The sequence below is a fragment of the Bufo gargarizans genome, chromosome 7 (assembly GCF_014858855.1).
Source record: "Bufo gargarizans isolate SCDJY-AF-19 chromosome 7, ASM1485885v1, whole genome shotgun sequence".
Classification (NCBI taxonomy): Eukaryota; Metazoa; Chordata; class Amphibia; order Anura; family Bufonidae; genus Bufo; species Bufo gargarizans.
The window spans coordinates 60,202,010-60,225,803 of NC_058086.1; the positions used below are offsets into that span (position 1 = coordinate 60,202,010).

A 23,794-nucleotide genomic window follows, 5' to 3' on the forward strand; every position below is an offset into this window, starting at 1 on the left:
CATGCTGCTGATTCAGGCCCGGGGCTATCCTGACTCCATCCTTAGGAATGCGTATCACCATGCACGTTGCGCTGACCATAACACTTTATTGGTCCCCAAGGAGAGGAGTACTGAGGAGAACGTAACCAGAATTATCAGTACTTTTGATGCTGGCCACATTGAGGTCAAGGAAATCATTAATCGGTACTGGTGTATTCTACGCATGGATCCCGACCTTGCGCAATTGGTGGGGGATGCCCCCTCTATTACATATCGGAGGGGTAGAAATATTAGGGACTGGATGGTCCACAGCTTCCTCCCTTCTCCGCAGGTCTGCACCTTGTTGCCTCCTAAACCTCAAGGCACTTTTAGGTGCAGCGGATGCATCCGTACTGTGGTATACAGTATATTGGGAAAACGATCCACAAATTCAGACGCAGAATAGGGGAGTATCTGAATGATGTTCGTAATAAGAGAGACACCCCCATTGCCAGACAAATCAACGATTCACATTCAGGGCACACTAAGATCATGAGGTTCCAAGGCATTAAACATATTAGACAGATGCCACATGGAGGAGATCTGGACAATAGATTATTGAGAAAAGAACTTGAATGGATTTTCCGGATGTACACGGAGGCTCCAAAAGGCTTGAATGAACGCAGCAGCTTTTCCTGCTTCATAGAACAATAATAGCGTATTTATTCAGTCGGCTTTTGACATTATTCCCTGAACATCTGGGCGGATGATTATAATGTCTTAAGTGCAACAATAATGATGTCTCAAGTGCAATATTTCCTAAGTGCACCTGGTGACTGTATTCAATATATGTCACACAATATGACTGTCCCTATGATGTATTACATCTTTAAGTGGCCTTAGATGTCCCAGTGTGTCTTACCACACGGTTAGAGCGGCACTTGGTCACAATTTACATAACTCATTTAGATCTTGAGTTTGCACCAGGGTTTTAATCGATGGTGTCTAATGTAGGTGTTATATTTGTATTACTGTCCCATGCCCTCGCATATGTATACTTGCCACTCTTATGTTCTAATTTCCCCCGGAAGGCTCTTTCAGCCGTCTGGAGATCCCCCATTTTAATGTATTTGAGTGAATAGGTGCAGAACACTGGCAGCAGCTTGCGATCGCGATACGGGCCGTATTCTCCTGACACGCCCCCTCCCTGATTGGAGGCTGGAGACAGCGCCTATCCCCCTAATCACAGGGTTCCCTTATTTAACCAGTGGGAGTCGGCAGCGCGCGTACGGCCATCACAGCGCCGCTGATGCTGGTACTGACACCTGCAGTGTCCACCGCCGGCTCCTTTCACTTACAGTCAGACACTTTAGTTTATGCCTTTGCTCCTGATGAAGTGTCCTGCTCAAAGGGACACAGAAACACGTTGAGCATACCTAGGGCTTTACACTCTGACAATAGTGCTGGTGGAATCATCAGTAAGAGCAGCGACAGAACTTTTGAGGGTCAGCAGAATAGCCATGCTAGAGCTTTATTAGGTGCTGTACTCTCTTGTCTTACCCTGTGCGCCTCTCACATACTCTGTCCAGTTTTACTAGAGGATTAAAAACCGTGACATTCCTCAACTGGACAAGAGTGACAGTAGTGATACGACTATATCGCTGAGATATTGGGATATATACCCATTTTAAGTGAATAGCGTGTGTCTCTGTAGTAACGCATGGTACATACCACAGGACTAATTCCGGATGTTCAGTGGTTGTTTAAAGTACCATTGGGAACCTGGTCAAAGCAGAGAATGTGCACTTTGTAGGCATAGATAGGTATTGCTAAAATCCGTATGCATACCTCCTGCTCTGACCATGCTTTGTGCCTATTAGACTGAATACACATCTGAGTCTAATTTAGACACTAGTCCCAATTCGACTGTTCATTTGGTGACTTTAGCAAGGCAACATTAGCCAAGTGATTTTATTATAATTGTTCTCAATAAAGATTTAGTTTGTTATTTTTAACCGTCCATCTAGGCAGTGATACTAAAGGATAGACGATCCCTTTAAATAGGAACAAATGGACATACACTAAGGACCCTTAAAGAGGACCTTTCACTAGAATAAAACATCTAAACTAACTATACAGGCATGTAGAGCGGCGCCCAGGGATCTCCCTGCACTTACTGTTATACCTGGGCGCCGCTCCGTTCTCCCGGTATCTTCATAGTAAGGCTCCACCCTAGGGGAACCTGCCGGCGTCTCCTTCTCCCATGCTGTAGCGCTGGCCAATCACAGTGCTCAGCTCATAGCCTATGAGGCTTTTTTTTCTCTCAGGCTATGAGCTGAGCGCTGCGATTGGCCAGCGCTACAGCATGGGAGAATGAGACGCCGGCAGGTTCCCCTGGGTGGAGCCTAACTATGAAGATACCGGAGGCTATATCGGGAGAACGGAGCGGCGTGGTATAACAGTAAGTGCAGGGGGATCCCTGGGCGCCGCTCTACATGTCTGTATAGTTAGTTTAGTTGTTTTATTCTAGTGAAAGGTCCTCTTTTAGCTAGTTTCACACTAGCACCAGGGGAGTCCGGCAGGCTGTTCCGGTGGGTGAACAGCCTGTCGGATCCGTCCTGCCGCTAGTACACGTGTGCCCTCGGACTCTAATGGGGGCGGGGGTGGAGCTACAGCGGCAGCACGAAGAGAGGCAGCCGGACTAAAAGTACGACATGCAGTACTTTTAGTCCGGCTGCCTCTTGCCGTGCCGCCTCCGGAACTCCGCCCCCGCACTCATTATAGTCAATGGGGACGGAGCGGCAGTCCGGGGGCACACGTGTACTAGCAGCAGGAAGGATCCGACATGCTGTTCACCCGCCAGAACAGCCTGCCGGAGTTCCCTGCCGCTAATGTAAAAAGTACCCTTACACTTGTATGGACATCGTATTATGGCTGTGATCATGAGGTCTTATAGGTCAATTTAAAGGCATCTATTATATCTGTTGCAGCCAGAACTGCTGTCTCTACTACCCTTCTGATATTCTGATAAAGATCCTTCACATATCATTCACACTGGGCTGGTGTCGGCACTCGGGAAAACCAGGGCAGATGCCAGGGCCCACTGGGCTTTGGTAGCTCATGGTGATCTGGACAAACAAGCTAGATGCCAGGGATCGGTAGATAGGGAAAATACTTTGAATATTATGTCCAAAGACTCAAATATATCTGAAACCGATAGTAAATTTACACTATGTATAATATTAGCACCAGTGAAATATGGAGAATGTCAGAGATATATCTTAATGACTCTCTATGGAAATAAACTGCGGTGAAAACCCATTCTATTCAGCTGACACCTACAGTAAGTATACTCCATAAATAAAACACAGGCCTGCAAGCGCTCATTCTCTATGCATAGTGTATTAAGAACATAACTTACCTAGGTTGTCCCCCATGGTGATAATAGCACGATGGTTCACCTCAGGATCGGACATCTGGTTGGACAGCATTACAGCCAAATGAGGTCTCCAGTCTCCCCACTTTTTATCTCCACTGCACTGTTTTATGGAGAATTATAACGAAACATTAGAAGCAAATACTGTAGTCTGGACAAACAGGGATGATAGACATAAAATCCAGTATACAACACTGGGCCCATGCAGAGAACCTTCCAGCTTCACACCATGTCAGATGGTCCAGTGCTTACAGTAAGACCTGACAAGATTGAGGTGGATCTTCCATGCTTGGCCACATTTGAAACATGGTCTTACATCTCACAATCTGTATGAAACACCCTGAAAGAGGCATGCTGTAGGCTGAAATAAAACAGGATCGATATTTTTCAGGAGAACGTCACTTTGATCCTCCATTCCCCAGCATAGAGGTTCAATACACACCAAAGAAAATCTCACCCTATATAATCAGTAACTATAGATCCATGAGTTGTTGACTTCTCTCTGCAGTATGGGAGAAGCAATCAGAAGATCACTTGTTTAAAGGGCTTCTGTCACCCCCCATTTAGCCATTTTCAGTATCGGACATTGGCTATTTGCTAATGTCAGTTGAGTCTATATATATCACTCTTACCTCTCTCTGTGCTGTAATTTCTTTAAAAATCTTACTTTTATAATATGCTAATTACTTCACTACCAGCAACTTGGGCGGTTACTTGCTGGTAGCCGCAGCATCCTCGGACTATAAACACGCCCTCTCCTTCACTTCATAGACAGGGCCAGCGAGCACTCTCCTCCTCCCGTTGGCCCTGTCTGCCCATGAAATCAGGCGCCTGCGCCGTACCGGTCCTCATTCAGCGCAGGCGCTCTGAGAGAAGGACGCTCGCTTGCCTGCTCCTTCATCAGTGCGCCTGCGCCGATGACGTCAGCCTACACCCGGAAAAGCGTCCTTCTCTCAGAGTGCCTGCGCCGAATGAGGACCGGTACGGTGCAGGCGCAGGATTTCATGGTCAGACAGCGCCAACGGGAGGAGGAGAGCACTCGCTGGCCCTGTCTATCAAGTGGAGGAGGGGGCGTGTTTATAGTCTGAGGATGCGGCGGCTACCAGCAAGTAACCGCCCAAGTTGCTGGTAGTGAAGTAATTAGCATATTATAAAATTACGATTTTTTAAAGAAATTACAGCACAGAGAGAGGTAAGAGTGATATATATATAGACTCAACTGACATTAGCAAATAGCCAATGTCCGATACAGAAAATTGCTAAATGGGGGGTGACAGAAGCCCTTTAAGTCTCCTATTGGGGATCTTGAAAAAAAAATATAGGTCCAAAATGTTTTCACAAGATTGGAAAAAAAATGACAGAATCTTTAAAAAAGATTCAAAAATATATATAAATAATCATATAAATATTTCCCAATATTAAAAATAAAAACTAAAGAAACAAAAATATAAAGATCATAGGCATCGCCATGTCCCTGAATGACTAAACTATTAAAATATAAACAAACATTCTTATCCTGCAGGGTGAATGCCATAATAGAAAAAAAATCTAAATGGCTGATTCACAATTTTTTGTCGCTTCACCTCCCGAAAAAATGGGAGTGATGAAAACGTCACATACACTCCAAAATGGTATCAATAAAAACTAAAGATTTCCCCACAAAAAATGAGCCCCCAAACAGCTACGTAGACATAAAATAAATATAAAAAGTTATAGGGGGTCAGAATATGGCAATGCAAAGAAAAAATTAACCCTGCACAGTCTGATACTATCCAATCTGTGCTGCCTATGTCAGATGGTGCAGAGAGACACCTCCCAACTGGTAACACTCGTGTCGACCTTCACTGCAAACTGCTAGTAATTCAGAACTTCTAGCAGGAATAATAAAGAAATGGTACACCATAAAGTCATAAGAATAGATGCTCCAGAATTGTTATTACATGGGGAATGCAAGTAGTTACTAAAACATATATGTCAGGAGAAGACACAGGTCCTCTTTAGGTTAACTATGTCCTTGCCTTCACAGTTTGGGGCAAAAAGAATGCAAGGGACGGATATTGTGTCTCACTAGATCATGTATTCCTCACTTCGAAAAGATGATCAATGCTCTATTTTAGCCAGTTTTTGGAAGTAGAAAGTTTAAAAAAGTGACCTTTTTGTTTTCTAAGGAATGTATGTTCTTCAAATGACCATGGGAACCTTTTGGCTTTACTTCTACTGAGTTTACCATCTGTGCTCCACTGTACTTTAAGAAACAACTGTGTTATCCACGGTAACCTGCCAAGTAACTGTAATTAAGGAGCATTTTCATCACCTTGGGGTTTTTCAAAATGTGGTGCCTGGTTCACACACATGTTCTTTAATTTGCCTTATTTAAGTCCAGAACTCTTAAGTATCTACATCATTTTTTTAAAAAATTTATGGAATCTATAGCCAAAGGTTTATATGATCATGATCACAAGTGAAAACAGATGCATTTCTTCTAAACATTCATACACATATATATTTCAGAACATGTTTCCATATCCTTCCTGCCAGGCCCTTCAATGTGATTGTCTAGGAAGGTCACTCATGTAAAGGACAAAGAAAAAAAAAACAGTCACAGCTTGTTCTGCTTATCTTTGTAGAGTCATGAAGGACCCTGCCAGCTGCCATATAAAAAAAATGGCATGAGGGGGATGAAAAACACTGACAAGGACACTGGTGAAAAGTGGCACACAGGAAATAGTGTTACATCACCTTAAGGCTTGGTTGTCATCGTGAGTGGAGATACCGGCAGGAGTCTCATTTGCAGATCCTGGCCGAAAATGGATGGATGAAATACCACTGCAAGAAGCAGTATTTTGTCCAAAAGCAAACTGGTATTCACACCAGAAACCTGCCAGAAACCATTATAGGAAATAGGATCCGTCAGATGCCACCGGTTTCCAACATATGCCAGATACGGTGATTCCTGTATTCTATCCTTTGCAAAAACAGAATACTAGAATTTTGATACATATTTGACTTCAAATAGCTATTGGCCGAATTACTGTAGCAGCTTTTGCTCACAACCGCCCAACATATGCACGAGCCCTTGGCTATGCCGAGCATGAATGTGTTGTGAATAGGGAGATGAGAATACGGTGCTGCTACACTCCTTTGGCAGAGGCACATCTCCCTTGAGAAGAAAGGGATCAAGCATGTCAAAATCCAGTAGCCTGATCCTTTTTTTCCCCAACATTAACCATTGAGGGAACATTGGGTCACGGGACACACCCGTACAGATTACATGGATTGACTGAACTAATGTGTAAGGCCGGCTTTAGATTCTGCTCACAGGCCCATTTTTAAAATTATTGTTTGGGTTTCATTTTCGACCATTTTTTAGCATAAAGTAGAAATGCATATGTTGGCATTTCTATAGATTTATATGAGAATAATATTAATCAAAAGAGTGTCTGCTTTCAATATTACCAATTTTTGTTAAAGGGGTTGTCTCAATGGGGGATATGCCCCCATTGTTTATAGGTGCGGGTCCCACCGCTGGGACCTGCACTTATATAGAGAACAGAGCTCTGAAAGTGATGGAGGGCACACTGCACATGCACAGCCACCCTCTATTCATTTTCTATAGGGCTGCCGCAAATAGCCGAACTCTGGCTCGGCTATTTCAGTAAGGCCTATAGAAGTAAATGGGAGCGGTGGCCGGTCATGTGCGGCGCGCTCCCATTTACTTCTATAGGTAGAGTGCTTAGTGGCGGCCTGACCGGAGTCCTCCAGCCACCACTTTGCGGGTTTCCGTTCCCGATATAGGTGTGGGTCCGCTGAGACCCACACCTATAATACAATGGGGGCACATCTTAGCGATATGCCCCCATTGTCTGAGATGAGACAACCCCTTTAAACGCAATGAATAACTTGAGTTTTCCATATATTTTACACCAGAAGTCAATGAGAAGACACTCTTGTTCTGAATTCTTTCTATTATATTTGCGGGGTGGAGGATCCATTTAGTGGATTCATCAAAATAAAAGGTTTCCATACACTTTCAATAGCTGTCGGCACGACATCTGTCTCTCCCAACTTTTCTGTACAAAAAACACACCCAACCTAATATATGTTTTTACTTAGAAGGGAGGAGAAAGCCAGAAACCTCTGCCATAGGGTACGGCCCAACATTAAGTCATGCCCTGGATCCCCATTCACTATAATGGGATCCGGCGGTGTCTCTGGCATAAATGTCAGATTTCTGCTGGAAAAAAATAGCCCTGCATGCTGTGCTATTTTCTGGCAGAAAACCAGAATCTATTCCGGAAATATGCCAGTTCCATGCCAGATCCTTATACAGTGAATGGGGATCTGGTGGTGCCAGGCGGTGTTCGTTTATACTGGATTTAGTAACTCCGGTAGTAACCAGAGTTACCAAACACAGATGTGAACCTGCCCTTAGCCACACAACTTTGATAAAACCATACTATTTGAGAGACAAGAGATAGACAACACAACATTTAACGAGACATCTGCCCATCCGCATACCCAGTGTGAAAATAGAAGGGTCTTGGGCACTGCAGAGAGATCAGAAAATCTCTTTTTGCAATTCCGAGTGCTTGAAGACAAAAGCAGCTATTATTATCTCCCCACATCGTGGCCCAATTTTTCCCAAATTGTTGGAAGCACGGGAAGCACAATCTGTTACATATGGTTAGCATACGTCTGCACAATGCAACACTAGGAGAAAAAAAAATATATCACTTACGGTTGCAGCTTGTGGTATGCGACCAGCCATTAGCTGAAACAGGGTTTGTAATGGGTCATTGACAGCCAAAGCGCTAGTAAACCTGAGAACGGCAACAAAACCATCATTAGTACTAAATGAGTGGCCTTACTGAGGAGGAAATCGGATGAGAGTACATGCTGCGAGGCTTAGCCTATCTGCAAGTAATGTTTGATCAATTCCCCACCTGGAATGTTATGCTTATTCAATCATTTTCTGTACAGTCAATGCCCAATCAATTACGTTCTCTTCTCAAGTAATGACTGACCTCCTCCAACTAGATTCTTTACAAGCAATCTCTAGTCTTAGAGCCGGCGTCCCTTCTTGTCTAATTATGAGAATTTCCTACTATCCTCTCCGCAGGGCAACCTAATCCCTTCCCCTTTCAATGCTATTAAATTACTACCCATGATAACACTTTTCAGCCTGTGGCTGTTAGCAGGATGAGGATGATAACGGATCAGATAAAAGTGCATTTACCTGGCCATTACCCAGCTGTAGGTCCGTGAATCCATCTTGCTGGAGAGAAACAAAGCATGTCCCCAAAGCTGACTTTTCATCGCCCAATCAAGGGCCTCCTTAATAATAAAATATGATCTATTAGCCAAGAAATTGTAGAATCTTCAAAGAGATGAACAGTTACAACAGCAGGAGAGAAAAAGAGTTGAGTGAGTGATGTAAGAAGCCGGCTTTTAAGATTTTATATACAGAATATACAGTTGCAAGAAAAAGTATGTGAACCCTTTGGAATGATATGGATTTCTGCACAAATTGGTCATAAAATGTGATCTGATCTTCATCTAAGTCACAACAATAGACAATCACAGTCTGCTCAAACTAATAACACACAAAGAGTTAAATGTTACCATGTTTTTATTGAACACACCATGTAAACATTCACAGTGCAGGTGGAAAAAGTATGTGAACCCCTAGACTAATGACATCTCCAAGAGCTAATTGGAGTGAGGTGTCAGCCAACTGGAGTCCAATCAATGAGATGAGATTAGAGGTGTTGGTTACAGTTGCCCTGCCCTATAAAAAACACACACACTAGTTCTGGGTTTGCTTTTCACAAGAAGCATTGCCTGATGTGAATGATGCCTCGCACAAAAGATCTCTCAGAAGACCTACGATTAAGAATCGTTTACTTGCATAAAGCTGGAAAGGGTTATAAAAGTATCTCCAAAAGCCTTGCTGTTCATCAGTTCACGGTAAGACAAATTGTCTATAAATGGAGAAAGTTCTGCACTGCTGCTACTCTCCCTAGGAGTGGTCGTCCTGTAAAGATGACTGCAAGAGCACAGCGCAAACTGCTCAATGAGGTGAAGAAGACTCCTAGTGTGTCAGCTAAAGACTTACAAAAGTCTCTGGCATATGCTAACATCCCTGTTAGCGAATCTACTATACGTAAAACAGTAAACAATAATGGATATCATGGGAGCATACCACAAAGGAAGACACTGCTGTCCAAAAAAAACATTGCTGAACGTTTACAGTTTGCACAAGAGCACCTGGATGTTCCACAGCAGTACTGGCAAAATATTCTGTGGACAGATGAAACCAAAGTTGAGTTGAAGAAACACACAACATTATGTGTGGAGAAAAAGAGCCACAGCACACCAACATCAAAACCTCATCCCAACTGTGAAGTATGGTGGTGGGGGCATCATAGTTTGGGGCTGCTTTGCTGCGTCAGGGCCTGGATGGATTGCTATCATCAAAGGAAAAATGAATTCCCAAGTTTATCAAGACATTTTGCAGTAGAACTTAAGGCCAACTGTTCACCAGCTGAAGCTCAACAGAAGACGGGTTTGGCAACAGGACAACGACCCAAAGCATAGCAGTAAATCATCAACAGAATGGCTTAAACAGAAGAAAATACGCCTTCTGGAGTGGCCCAGTCAGAGTCCTGACCTCAACCCGATTGAGAAGCTGTGGCATGACCTCAAGAAAGCGATTCATACCAGGCATCTAAAGAATATTGCTGAACTGAAACAGTTCTGTAAGGAGGAATGGTCAAGAATTACTCCTGACCGCTGTGCACGTCTGATCTGCAACTACAGGAAATGTTTGGTGGAAGTTATTGCTGCCAAAGGAGGTTCAACCAGTTATTAAATCCAAGGGTTCACATACTTTTTCCACCTGCACTGTGAATGTTTACATGGTGTGTTCAATGTGTTTTATTAGTTTAAGCAGACTGTGATTGTCTATTGTTGTGACTTAGATGAAGATCAGATCAAATTTTTTGACCAATTTGTGCAGAAATCCATATCATTCCAAAGGGTTCACATACTTTTTCTTGCAACTGTATATATATATATATATATATATATATTGCAAGAAAATTTAGACTAGTACATCCAAAGTCACAGGTGCACATTCATAAAGCTACCATACAAACAGCAAAAAAATGTTAGCTTTATGGATGTGCACCTGTGACTTTGGATGTACTATTTAAAATGTTCTTGCAGTGTGTTTGAAGGATAGCTGTTTCCTTTTAGATTAAGCACTCCTGCCCATTTGCCCAGAGTATAAATGTATCTGGTTCCTACACCTCCCTGAACTTTGTAGGCTTAGGTTATGTCCAGGAGAGGCAGTTCTGTTAGTGTTAGGTACCCATCTGCAGAAGCTACCTTGATGTTGGTAGATGGGCCCGACACGTTTTATCAGAAATGTGCAAGAAGGTACTCATGTCAGGATCCAGATAACCATCTCTTCGCTAAGGTGGAGGGGGGGAATAGGGTTCTGGGACACAGTTATTGGATTTGTATGTCATTTTCATCTATTGATGTAATGCTATTCAGGATACCTGAGTCCCTACTGTTTGTACAATTTTTTGAAAAAATGTGCAAGAAAAGCTTCCATTTTTCATGTATAGTAGGTATACTACCACTGTAATCCAGAATAATCCCTAGTTCTATTGTTTGCATGTATAACAGCATGCTGCCTTATTTTGCTTGCTAGATAGATAGATGGATAGATATAGATGTATAGATAGATAGATAGATGCTACACGCAATGTATGAAATGCAGGCATTGTATAAAATACCTAGGCATTCTCTAGAATTTAGGCAAAGCATGAAATGTCTGTTATTTCAGTCTTTTGCCTAGACATATGTATAGAAGGATGAGTATTCTTGAGGCAAAGTATAAAATGCAAAAAATTTATAAACATTAAGAAACCTTTACTGATTTGAAAAACAAAGAAAAGAAATGCCAAATAAACTACACTTGTTGTTCTAAAATAACGGAAGAGCAGTATTGTCCTCACTAGCAAGGCTGGCATTTTGAATGGCACTTGTCTTTCTCCCAAAAGCACTTCATAGTTTGTTCCTTGTTCTTGCACAGAAGAAATGCAAATGTCCTCAATAAACTACTCTTGTTGTTAGAAAACAGCGGGAGAACAAAACTTTCTTACTAAAAAACAAGAGAGACAAACCAATATTGTCCTCACTTGTGTTATGGCACTGTCGCTGTATGGGGGTGACTCTGGCGCTGGGCAATTTCACGATGCTGTTGCTGTGCAACGACCTCTGGAAGGGAGTAGTGTTATACTTTGCTTGTTTGCCCGGTAACCTCTGGAAGGGAGTATTTAATACCGTACTTCGCCAGTTTGCCTTTAGGCATTATATGGAATGCCTAGTAAATGTGTGAAATATTAAGAGTTACATACTTTGCCTGAATATTTTAGGCATTCTATAGAATGTCTAGACATTTTATACAATGCTGGATTTCATACATTGCCAGTAAAAAAAATTAAAAAAATTATATATATATATCTGATAAGAAGCTACCTTGTCGTCTGGTAGGTGGGCCCGACATATTTTTGATCAATAATATGCGCTAAGAGCTTCCTAACTGCTTATTAGCAAGTACTGGCGTCATGTATTTGACCCTGTTCACACATTCACCTGTTCACTCAGTCTTAGTGCATTTAGTGATGTGCTGCTACTATTTGTTTGCTGTATTATTGCCGGGTAGCTTGCACCTGCAATTTGTCTCTGAAGGTGCTGTTCCTCTATATATATATATATATATATATGTATAGTGAGAGAGAGTAAAGTGTTGAAAAGGCAGGGGACAAGATGTTTTTGCTAATACTAAATACCTTCTGTATTTAATAGAGGGGAGGTTCTTCAATCTTTTTATGCAAAAGCTCTAACTGGGTTATTTAAAATGACAGCACATAGAAACATAGAATGGTATATATATTGTACTGGTGTATATCTCAATGCAAAAATGCAAAGTCCCAGAAAAATAACGGTTTCTAAAGTTGTACCAAAGGGTCCTTTACATACATTGTATTATATTATAGAACTGAACCTATTTTCTGCAGTTTATACTCACAGCAGCAGTACATCCATAAGAAACCCAAATATCCCCAAAATAATCAGCCTATGAAAAATAGGATTATCATTAGGCATGTTTGTAAGTGGCCATACATATAAGGTAAGGTCCTCCTAGGATGATTATAATTCTCCCAGGAGATAAGTAACCACCAGAAGTGTCTGGCAGTGGCTTCCTCCTCTCACCCAATTTGTTTATAACCCAAATAAACTAAACAGCCCAAATAAACTAAAAATACATACTTGATTATATGCCAGTATAAAAACATACAAGTACTTGGAGAAACAATCCCTTCAGCTGCTCCTCCTGTATATCTAAACAGTAACAACTGTAAAAACATTCTACATTTTCAAAACCTACACCTGGATCTATATACAGTGGTCTCTCAAGTTATAATATTAATTGGTTCCAAGACAACCATTGTATTTTGAAACCATTGTAAGTTGGGTAATCGGTTCCAAAGCCCCAAAATGTCATCCAAGATAAGAGAAAATGAAGATTTAAGAAAAAATAAGCACATAACTAAGACAGATAAAGCAAGGAATAGCTTATTACTAGCAAATAATACTGCTATTTTGCCAGAGAAGTGGCCTTGATTGGTTGGATCTGGGTCTGAGACATTGTATGTTAAGTCCAGTTTCTACTTACGATGGGTCAGAAATGACCATTGTATGTTGAAAATATTGTATCCTGAGGCCATTGCAGCTTGAGGGATGATTGTACTTTGTTATTGCATGTAATAAAAATGTAGTATAGCCACTGACCCATTCAATAAAATGTATCTTTACAGCACCACCTGCTGTTTGTTCTTTTCCTTTTTTTTTCATCCACCATGTACTTACCTGCCATCGCTCCAGCTGCAGTCCCTGCTTCTCTGCAGCTGCGCCGCCAGCGTCACTTGATTGCCACTGCAACCAGCTCTGATGACTCTGGGGCTGACAGCCAATCAGAGTAATAGGAAGCTGGACCAATCAAGATCGGCGTCAGCGTCCTGTGGTCCCTGCTGGTGGGGGATTTAAACAGGAGCCTGCTGGCCACAGTCACCTGAGATTGGTCTTTGCAGTCACACAAGCTTGTTGCTGTTTTGCTGGATATAGTCCTGGATCTCAGACCTCTAGCTTACTTCTGACTTCACCTCTGACTACTGATTATTGTACTGATGTGACCTTCTGCTTTGACCTTGGCTTGTCTTAAGATTTGCTTGTGTATTCTGATTCTGTCTATTTGTTTTCTCTCTAGCCCTGATTTGTTCTATAATTCCCCATTTTCTCTTAGGGCCTGTGCACGTAGTCAGACTAGGGACAACGCCCAGTTGGTGGCTGCCCCTAAGGGCTAATCTTCCAAGTAGGTAGGTACAGTGGTTTGGCTGGAGACTAGGGGATGGACTGTTCCCTACCTACGTGACACCACCTCACTGTGATGGTCACACATGCTAAGTTTAAATCTTCAAATGTCACTAGCTTTTTTTAGAAGCTATGAGAGTTACGGGAACGTGCAAAAAGTAATCTCATCACAATAAAAAATTAGCTCATTGCTCCCTGTAAATCCAAACGCCCAGGCACCCCGACTCCCATGTTGTTTCTTCAGAAAGTAATGTAGATACCATGTGGGGATAGGTAGTTGATTCTTCTTAATGCTCTCTTCCCCTTCCTTGGCACCACCTCCTGATGAAGCATCATGCAAAATGCCTGTCGCAGAGCCCAGGCGTTCGGATGTACAGAAAGCAGTAAGCTAATTTTTACTGTGATGAGATTACTTATTGCATGTTACTGAAATAATAGCGGTGCATCACTAGCTGGGATTGAAGTTGCAGTGAGATATTGATAATTATTTAAGTACTGTAGTTACGGTTTAGAGATAATGCAGTAGAGCCTGGAGGCTTTATGTTATTTAGGAATTATTTCTCTAAGTACTTGTATGTTTTTTATATTGGTAGTTAATAAAGTATGTCTTTTTTTATTGGGAGCTAACTGGAATGCTTAGTTTGTTTATTTGGGTTATGAATTAGAATAAGCTTTTCCCAGTTATGTTGAGTATTATTGCAGTAAAGGGGCTCTATATTGCTTGACACGCAAACATTTGGCTGAACTGAACTTGTATGTACGGAGGAGTCTGAAGGGAGTCAGGAGAGATTGCTATTGCAAGTGTATGGTTGGCTTTAGACACCTGAAAATAACCAAAGCGGGGTTAACCAACCCTGCAAACTACTATGTGTGAGCAGAGAAAAATCAAAGGTTCATATGCATGCGTCTTTAACTGAAGATTGGATGGAAGGGAACATGCTGTAAAGATTATCAGAGTCTTCTCAGCAGTAGAGAGAATTCAGAAACCAAAGTATAGAAAGAAGAAGATGCAGGAACCCTGAAAAGTACAGAATAAAGTGAATATCATATCTATTATAGCAGATCATTATGGTGACTTCAAAAAGCCAAGATCCTCATCTACATACAAGTTACCTTTAATATCTTCAGATGAAAGCCTATATCATGCAAGTAAAAGAGTATTCTAGTTTATTGTCCACCGAGCAGATAACAGTGATCATTTGGTAACTGAGGGAAAGATCCCAGGTTAAGGTCATAAATGTGGAAGAACAGTCAAAGGCTCAAGCAAGAAACTCAGGGAAAGAGTCAGGAGAGGAACATCAGCTGAGAAGGTAATGTTAATTCACAATTTAGCTCAAGAGTAGTGTAAGAGTTAACAAAGCTGATTGTGGTCTTCAGAAAGACTACAGCCTCAAGAGAGACTTCCATGATGTGAAGAGAGGACATAAGGTATATGTTGTAAAGTAGACAACTTGCTTTTTTTCGTCCAAAGTACAGCAACTTAGTGAATTTTTCCACAGCCCGTTTTGACATTTCAACAGTAGATGGGACCTCTCCAGTTAGAAGATCCACTTGTGCACCATCAGGTATGAGGGATGGTTCATCACCCAGAGAGATGAGCTCACTGTACTCTTGCTCTTTTCGGTATCTCTCCCGCTTGCAGTCTTGAAGTATTAGATCTGCCAGATCACTCCCATCTATACACTAAAGAAAGAACAGAGATGTAAAATGGCAAAGTCATAGTCCAACTAAATCTATTATAAAAAAATATATATTTCTATTGGAGGAGTGGCACTTCAATAATAACAGTGCACTTTTACTTATAATGGAACACACCTTAAAATGAGCTGTTAACTTTTTGGTTATTTGGTTATCATTAGCCCACCAAAACTACAAATGGACTTGAACTTAGTGGATGACCAAATGGGAAACAGAAGAGTAGTCAGCTAGCCAGGGTAAAAAATCAGCAGAGTAAGCAGAAACCAACTCAGCAGACAATGGGTTAATCTGGAGCTAAGCCAAAGTCAGTACGCAGACGATATCTAATCAAGAATATAAGCACTAATCACAATAGTACAAAAAAAAACACACCCATAAATGAGGATTGAGGTGTTTGCACCAAAGATCATTTCCCCCAATGAACAAGAGTTTTGCTCGTTCTTCAGGAGATCTGCAGCACCTTTACACAGGCAGATTAGTGGGAATGAGCATATTTATGAATGTTCATTCCTGATAATCTTCCTGTCACCATGAAAATGCAATGTTATCTGCCAGCAGCATGATATAGAGCAGGAGGAGTTGAGCAGATTGATATATAGTTTTATGGGAAAATATACAAGTTATACAGAATTTCATTAATTGAAATTTCTGATCATTCTGTTCTTAGAAGTCCAGGAGGCGGTCCTATCAGTGATTGACAGTCCTCCCTCTAGGACTGTGTATACACAGAGAGCTGTCAATCACTGATAGGACCGCCTCCCTAACTTCAAAGCCCAGAGCAGGAATTTAAATGAATCAAATCCAAGTTAGGCCTCTTTCACACTACAGTTTTTTGCGTTCCGTATACGGTCCGTTTTTTGCGTTCCGTATACGGTCCGTATACGGAACCATTCATTTCAATGGTTCCGCAAAAAAACGGAATGTGTTCCGTATGCATTCCGTTTCCGTATTTCCGTTTTTCCGTTCCGTTGAAAAGATAGAACATGTCCTATATTTGGCCGAGAATCACAGTCCGTGGCTCCATTCAAGTCAATGGGGCCGCAAAAAAAACGGAACACATACGGAAATGCATCCGTATGTCTTCCGTATCCGTTCCGTTTTTTGCGGAACCATCAATTGAAAATGTTATGCCCAGCCCAATTTTTAATATGAAATTACTGTATACTGTATTTGCCATACGGAAAAACGGAACGGAACAACGGAACGGAAACGGAACCACAACGGAAGCAAAAAACGGAACAACGGATCCGTGAAAAACGGAACGCAAAACACTGAATGCAACATACTGTAGTGTGAAAGAGGCCTTATACTGAATATTTTTCCATAAAACTCTATATATCAATCTGCTCAGATCCTCTATAACAAGCCGTCCTCAGATCAGGCACCATGTTTCACATGACAAGTTTACTTTAAAGGGAACCTGTCACCTGGATTTTGGGTATAGAGCTGAGGACATGGGTTGCTAGATGGCCACTAGCAATCAGCAATACCCAGTCCCCATAGCTCTGTGTGCTTTTATTGTGTAAAAAAAACGATTTGATACATATGCAAATTAACCTGAGATGAGTCAGAGCTTGAAAATATGACTCTTCTCTGGTCACACAAGTAAGATATGACTCTTTTATGTTAATTTGCATATGTATCAAAACGTTTTTTTTACACAATAAAAGCACAGAGAGCTATGGGGATTGGATATTGCAGATGTGCTAGCGGCCATCTAGCAACCCATGTCCTCAGCTCTATACCCAAAATCCAGGTGACAGGTTCCCTTTAAGTAAGATTTTTTGCTGCCCAAACAAAGGAGAAAGGGAAGGAGGTAGAATCCATGGAGTGATATCAAAAATGATATCCCAAGAAACATCAAATTTTTTGTAAAAAAATGACTTGCATTATTGCATTACTGCCCCCTTAATCTTGTACAGTTTAAATGTATTCACCGGCATAAATTGTTACATTTTATAAAGTTTTTAAATATAATGCCACAAGCCACCGGGTCCTTTAAACTATTAACTAGACACAAAACAATGGTGGGTTAAATTCTCCCAGTGGCTTCAACACAATCATACAGTCGCAGCAATTAGTTAGTAGAAACCAGGACTCTTGGCTGAAAACCACAGGCATAAAAGCAATCTGCGTAATGTTAATTAAGGGAAACCATATTTACATAATATATGATGGACGTTGCTATAAACGTGTGTTGAAACAGCACTCCGTGGATGTTACAAAGCGACATTTGTTCACTGCTAATGCAAGCCAGATTTGCAGCGTTGTGTTCCACGTACCCCATTCTGCCGACACATCTGCAACAGCACCTGCCATAGCAAAGCATTGTCGCGGCTCCTTGCACCCTGTGAGCGCAGGCACTGGCTGACGTTCTGCTGGCAGTAGTTCATAACATCTACTTTATGCAAATCTTCCCTGTAGGATGCCAAGACAGAAAGGAGAGATATTAGTCCACCGAGCATACCTAGATTTCTGTTCATTAGGTTACTTATTGGAAGTGTCTATTTTTTTTCACGGACACAGGAAAAAAAGTCATCTATTTTTATGGACTGTCCAGGAATTTCTGGATAGTTGGCAACTCTGGCCAATGCTAGCTGAGCCCCATTCACGGGAATAATTCACTTATTTACAATTAGTATGTGGTAAAATTTGATACCCAATGGTTTTATTCTATTTAATTTTATCTGAATTTAATAAAAAATTAAAAAGAAAGCAAAGTGCAACATATGTATAAATAAATAAAGTCCCAAAAACAAGGTAAGGCCTCTTACACACATCAGTGAATTATGGACGTGTGCTGTCCGTGGTCTCTGCACACAGTGTATCCATTGACTTTAATGAGTGTATCAACACATGACTGGTTTTCCACGGACTATGGGTCTGTGTTGACACCATGGAGGCATGCCCAATTTTAGTCCGTGAGTATGGATCCCTCACACATTATATTCTATGGGTCCATGAAAACCACAGACATCACACGGATGCTATCCATGTTTGGTCCGTAGTTTTCACTGATGGTTGCTAGAATATGCCCTGGAAATTAAATTGCAGCCTAGCGGTGTCCGTGGAATATAGATGACACACGCAGAGCAAGAAACGGACACATGGACCAAACATGGATCCTTCACGGACATCTTCACGGATAAACCACTGATCATCTTGTCACGGATGCTATCACGGACATGTGAATGAAGCCTAAAACATGTAGAAATTATGAGCGCACACACAAGGTAATATAACCAAAAATTATGTGCAATACAAAAATATCACTATTTAGCCAAGAGCCCAGAATACACTGTGATTAGAGATGAGCGAATCAAAGCTGATGAAGTGGAATTCGATCCAAATTTCAGGAAAAATTAGATTTGCAACGAATGCGAATTTCCTTGTGCTTTGCGGTAACGAAACACATTTTTCCTAAAATGGCTGCAGCACGTGTAAAAACAGGGGGCAAGGAACTCTGGGAAGGCGGGATCACCCAGACTGACATGCTTGCATACAGCCAATCAGCAGCCAGCCAGCCTTGTGATGTCACAGTCCTATAAATACAGCAGCCATCTTGGATTCAGACACTTTCCAATATTCTGAGTGCAGGGACAGATGTGAGAAGGCGCTAGGGACAGCAATAGGAAAAACCTGATTGTGAAAAAAAAAATGAAAAGTGCAGGGAAAGGATAGGGAGGAATCAGTTCACAGCATCCTAGTGCAGGGAGAGACATCAGAAGGCGCTAGGGACAGTGCTAGAAACGCGATTTACAAATGCAGGGAAAGATTATTTGGGGATCCAAATAGCCATTATACAGCTCTATCATTCCAGCTATTTGTTCTTGGGTTGCCAGTGCTATGTTGAAAAGCCTTTTAGTGGCTTATATCTGTGGAAAAACAAAAATATACAGTATTCTCAGTTCACTTCTGCAGTTATATGTGGTAAAAGCGTTTAGTGGCCTATTTCAGTACTAAAAGTAAAAAATATATACGCAGTTCACTTCTGCAGTTATATGTGGTAAAAGCGTTTAGTGGCCTATTTCAGTACTAAAAGAAAAATATATACGCAGTTCACTTCTGCAGTTATATGTGGTGAAAGCGTTTAGTGGCGTATTACAGTACAAAAAGAATAATATATATGCAGTTCACTGTTGCAATTATTTGTGGTGAAAGCAATTACTGGCCTATTTCAGTCATGGCCGTCTTTAACAAGGGGCAAAAGGGGCAGCTGCCCTGGGCCCAGTTGATCCTGGGGGGCCCAAGGCAGCTCCCTCTTGAGCCCTGCTAGCCATTGCACCGGGTGTCAGGCTGTCGGCTACACAGGGGGGTGCTGCCATGCCATGCCTGCCGGCACTCCAGGCAGCAAACTGTGAGACCTTAGATGACATCATCACCATGTGACCAGTAACCTAGCAATATTACTGGTCACATGGCTATGAGGTCATCAAAGGTCCTTTCTACCAGGAGTGTTGCTGCAAGAGAAGTTTGCCTTAACTGTGGAGCTTTTTGTGTGAAGATTACATCAGGAAAAGGTTTTCACGCCATGATGAGACATGTCGGCACAACATTTTTTGCTGAGATGATGTACCATAGGGCATTAGATTTCAATAGGGCATTTACTTTATATTTTTCTGACTACAAGAAAATAGCGCAGTTAAGTCATTGTAATCAATTGGGATTCATTGGGATCGTTGAAAGCAGATCTGTCATAGCATCATGTCTCCATTATGAACCCAATGCAGGCAGTGAACTGGTGTTAACAAACAATTTCGACTTACAACAGGACATCAGATACACTCAAATTACTAAAAAGAGCTGTGTGACAGTGTGAGGGATGAGAATAAATTTTCCATAAACATGTACTCCATCTTGTGTATATGGGAGATTTAGGTCATAAAGTCAGTTTATGTGTGGTCTTATGATTCATATCTTATAATTGCAAATGTCATGTTTGTCATGTGTTGGTCTTTTCCTATATATCGTGAGCTTGTCTTTAAAATAATAAGAAATCAGATACAGCTATATCAAATGCTTGTGTCAGTTTCCCGAGCGCTCAGATCCCTTTTAATTTGGATTCCAACAAGCATAGGTGAACAAAATCTTGGCCCCCAACGTGGGGCTCAACTAAAGGACACTTCATCTGGTCTTTGACAAATTGGACATTCCGGTCCGGGATTTGCAGATATAAGAAATAGCGCTAAAAGGTAAGAGACTTTATCTTACACTATATCTGTGTCTCCCTTAATGGTTTGTCCGGTTCGAGGATCTGGTGATTGAATGTACATATAAGTCCTTTTATAGTTGAGCCTATTTTTGGTAAGAACCTGAAAATGACTATGATTGTTGGATTTTGAGACCTAAGAGATGGACAGTTTCAATTGGGAAGTCTTTGGTTTAGTTTTGGGTTTTGATATATGCCTTATTTGTTCTTTAATGTATGTGGACAATCTTGGAGAATTACAGGAAGGGTAATTAAAGTCCTTCAACTCCAATGTCTGGTTTGTGAGGTTTTGATTGGTTAAGAAACTTAGTAACAGAATACACAAGGTAAATATAGTGGGGAAATTCTGAGGAAACTGAGGGAAAATAGACATCTTAATAATTGTTTAACTTTCTGTGAAAAAAGATTGACATACAAAATGGGGAACAATTTCAGTATACCAGAGGGTTACAAAACAGCTAAGACTTTAGTTGAAGAGAGGGAAGGAAAAGAAGGTTTGAAAAATATTGACAGGGTGTTGAAGAAGGTAGGAATGAAGGATGGAAATTTGAATGTGGATACTTAGAAAATATTCGGAAGGACACATTGTGGTTGGACAAAGGATCGTGGATGTGAAGAAGTAGTTAATACCTGGGTTAAAGTTGCAGGGGAAGTTGAAACTGAGGGGTGGAGAGGAGAAGTAGTCAGAGGTAGACTGTTATATACTCAGAAATCAAAGGACAATGACACTGACGAATGACCTCCTCCATATCCAACTGCCCCTAGACCTCCAAGAGGGAATGGACCGGAGGGATGGACTTGTAATGTCTGTGGCAATCAGAATCCAGACTTAGCCAATGCGTGCCGAGCCTGTGGTGCCCCACGACCCCACAGACCTGTAGGACTCTACCCTGTTCTGACTAAGACAAGACTCCCACACAGACCCACAACAGGACAACAGGAGGTGACGGGAGGAGGACCTGATACAACCTCAGGACCACCCAGACAGGTTATTGGAGCGAATATCCGGAATCAGGAACCTGAATTTCTTCACGCCAGTGTGACTGTGACTGAGTACCAACCCCTGGAGTCCGAAAGACCAACTTGGACTTTTAACCCGACTGCCCGACCCTCTGACAAGACCTATGCCTACTTCTAGGACTCTTCAACAGATACAGGTGACTTATGGGGCTACGTGAACTGACTTGAAGGATCTGATGTTGCTGAAGATGGGCGGGTCACAACATCAAATGGTGAATGACGATATGAACGAACACAGAAATGTCCCCATGGATATTAGGACCAGAGACTGGGTCGAGGCTTTACAGTCTGGGACTGAATTTGTCAGGGTTTTTACAGAATGGGCACATAAAAGGGAGGAAGAATGTTTCCGGAGTCTTAAAGACATAGTACAGGGTCCTCAGGAGACTGTAGAGACATGCTGCAGGACTAAGGACTATCTGGACCGACAAGGGTTGGGATCAAGCTGGAAACATGGGAGAAAAACTATTGACATGTGCATTCATGGAGGGGCTTCGACCCACCCTCCAGGCTGAGCTGAAAGCTTGTAAACCTGATTGGCGTGTGACCCCTTTAACCCAATTAATTGCTGCAGCCAAAGGGTTAGAACTAGACATAAAGAAAAACCCTACTCCGGTTAAATACATGGGGCAGGGGCACCGGTCCCAAACCCAAACATGATTTTAAATGTTACAATTGCGGCAAACCTAGGTCACATGAAAAGAGATTGCAGGGCTCCCATGAGACCTAGAGACAACATTGGCCAATTCAGTTCACAATCACTGTCTTTAGACTAGGATACCAGTACCCCGTGATGGTTCAGCCTGTAAAAGAAGAGTCCGTGGGCCCCCAAATATATATCCCAGTATTACTAGGGAAAAAAAAGTCAGTACCATTCCTGGTTGACACGGGGGCGGCAAAACAGTTGTTGACCAGAACTTTTTAAAACCCTAAAAACTCAGTCCATACCACATCCCAGCCATGGGTTTCACTGGGAAACAGGGTATGGCCGTGAGTCTGAACCAGTCAAACAAAAAATCTAAGACAGTACTGTTATCACTACAAATTTTGTTAAAGAATGATCTCCCTGAACCTATTCTGGGAACTGATGTACTCCAAGCGCTCGGGGCCAGTATCCATCTACACCCAGATGGGACTAGTCATGTAGACTTTGAAGTCCCAGAAGACGTTTTCTGCCCAATGATGTCTTCTATAACTGTGGCTGAATTAAATCTTCCTGATTGGACAGAATCTGAAAAAAAAAAGAGTCTGCTCAGCCAGGTCCCCGAGAGCCTTTGGGCCACCTCAAATATGGACATAGGCAAATTCTGTGTCCCCTGTGATGGTGTCTCTAAAGCCCGTGTGTCAGCCCCCGCAAGTTAAACAGTACCCATTGAGTCACGCTCAGGAAATAGCAGTGTCCAGCCAAATAGATGAATTTCTCAGAGCAGGTGTTCTCATCAAGACTGTGTCCCCAGCAAAGACTCCCCTATTTCCAGTGAAGAAGAAGACCGTTAAGGGTCAGCTAGTCACATATCGAATGGTCTATGATCTTCGAGAGGTCAACAAAGTCACAGTCCTACAAACCCCAATAGTGCCCAATCTGCACACTCTGCTGTCCCAAGTTCCATCCACAGCTACCCGTTTCACTGTGATGGACCTGGCAAATCCATTTTTCAGTATACCTCTGCATCTTTCTATTTTTTTTGGAGAGAATTCAGAGAAGAGCTACTAAACTAGTACATGGATTGCAGGATAAAACTTACCAGGAAAGATTAAAGGACCTTAACATGTATAGCTTGGAAGAAAGACGAGACAGAGGGGATATGATAGAAACTTTTAAATACAATCAACAAGGTAAAAGAGGAAGAGAATATTTAAAAAAAGAAAAACTGCTACAAGAGGACATAGTTTTAAATTAGAGGGGCAAAGGTTTAAAAGTAATATCAGGAAGTATTACTTTACTGAGAGAGTAGTGGATGCATGGAATAGCCTTCCTGCAGAAGTAGTTGCTGCAAATACAGTGGAGGAGTTTAGGCATGCATGGG

General features: G+C 41.8%; 1 protein-coding gene across 1 annotated transcript in view; it reads right to left on the reverse strand.

Annotated features, from left to right (window-relative positions):
• The window catches only part of LOC122944156 (protein transport protein Sec16B-like), a 138,634-nt gene extending 120,631 nt beyond the window's left edge, over positions 1–18,003 (reverse strand). Inside the window, exons 1-5 of the mRNA XM_044302386.1 lie at positions 17,821–18,003; positions 15,296–15,523; positions 8,631–8,728; positions 8,133–8,214; positions 3,380–3,497 (exon numbers count right to left, since the gene is read on the reverse strand). Of these exons, the coding sequence (XP_044158321.1) occupies positions 3,380–3,497; positions 8,133–8,214; positions 8,631–8,728; positions 15,296–15,523; positions 17,821–18,003 (709 nt within the window). The remainder of the gene's footprint in view (positions 1–3,379; positions 3,498–8,132; positions 8,215–8,630; positions 8,729–15,295; positions 15,524–17,820) is intronic.
• Between the last annotated feature and the right edge of the window lie 5,791 nt (positions 18,004–23,794).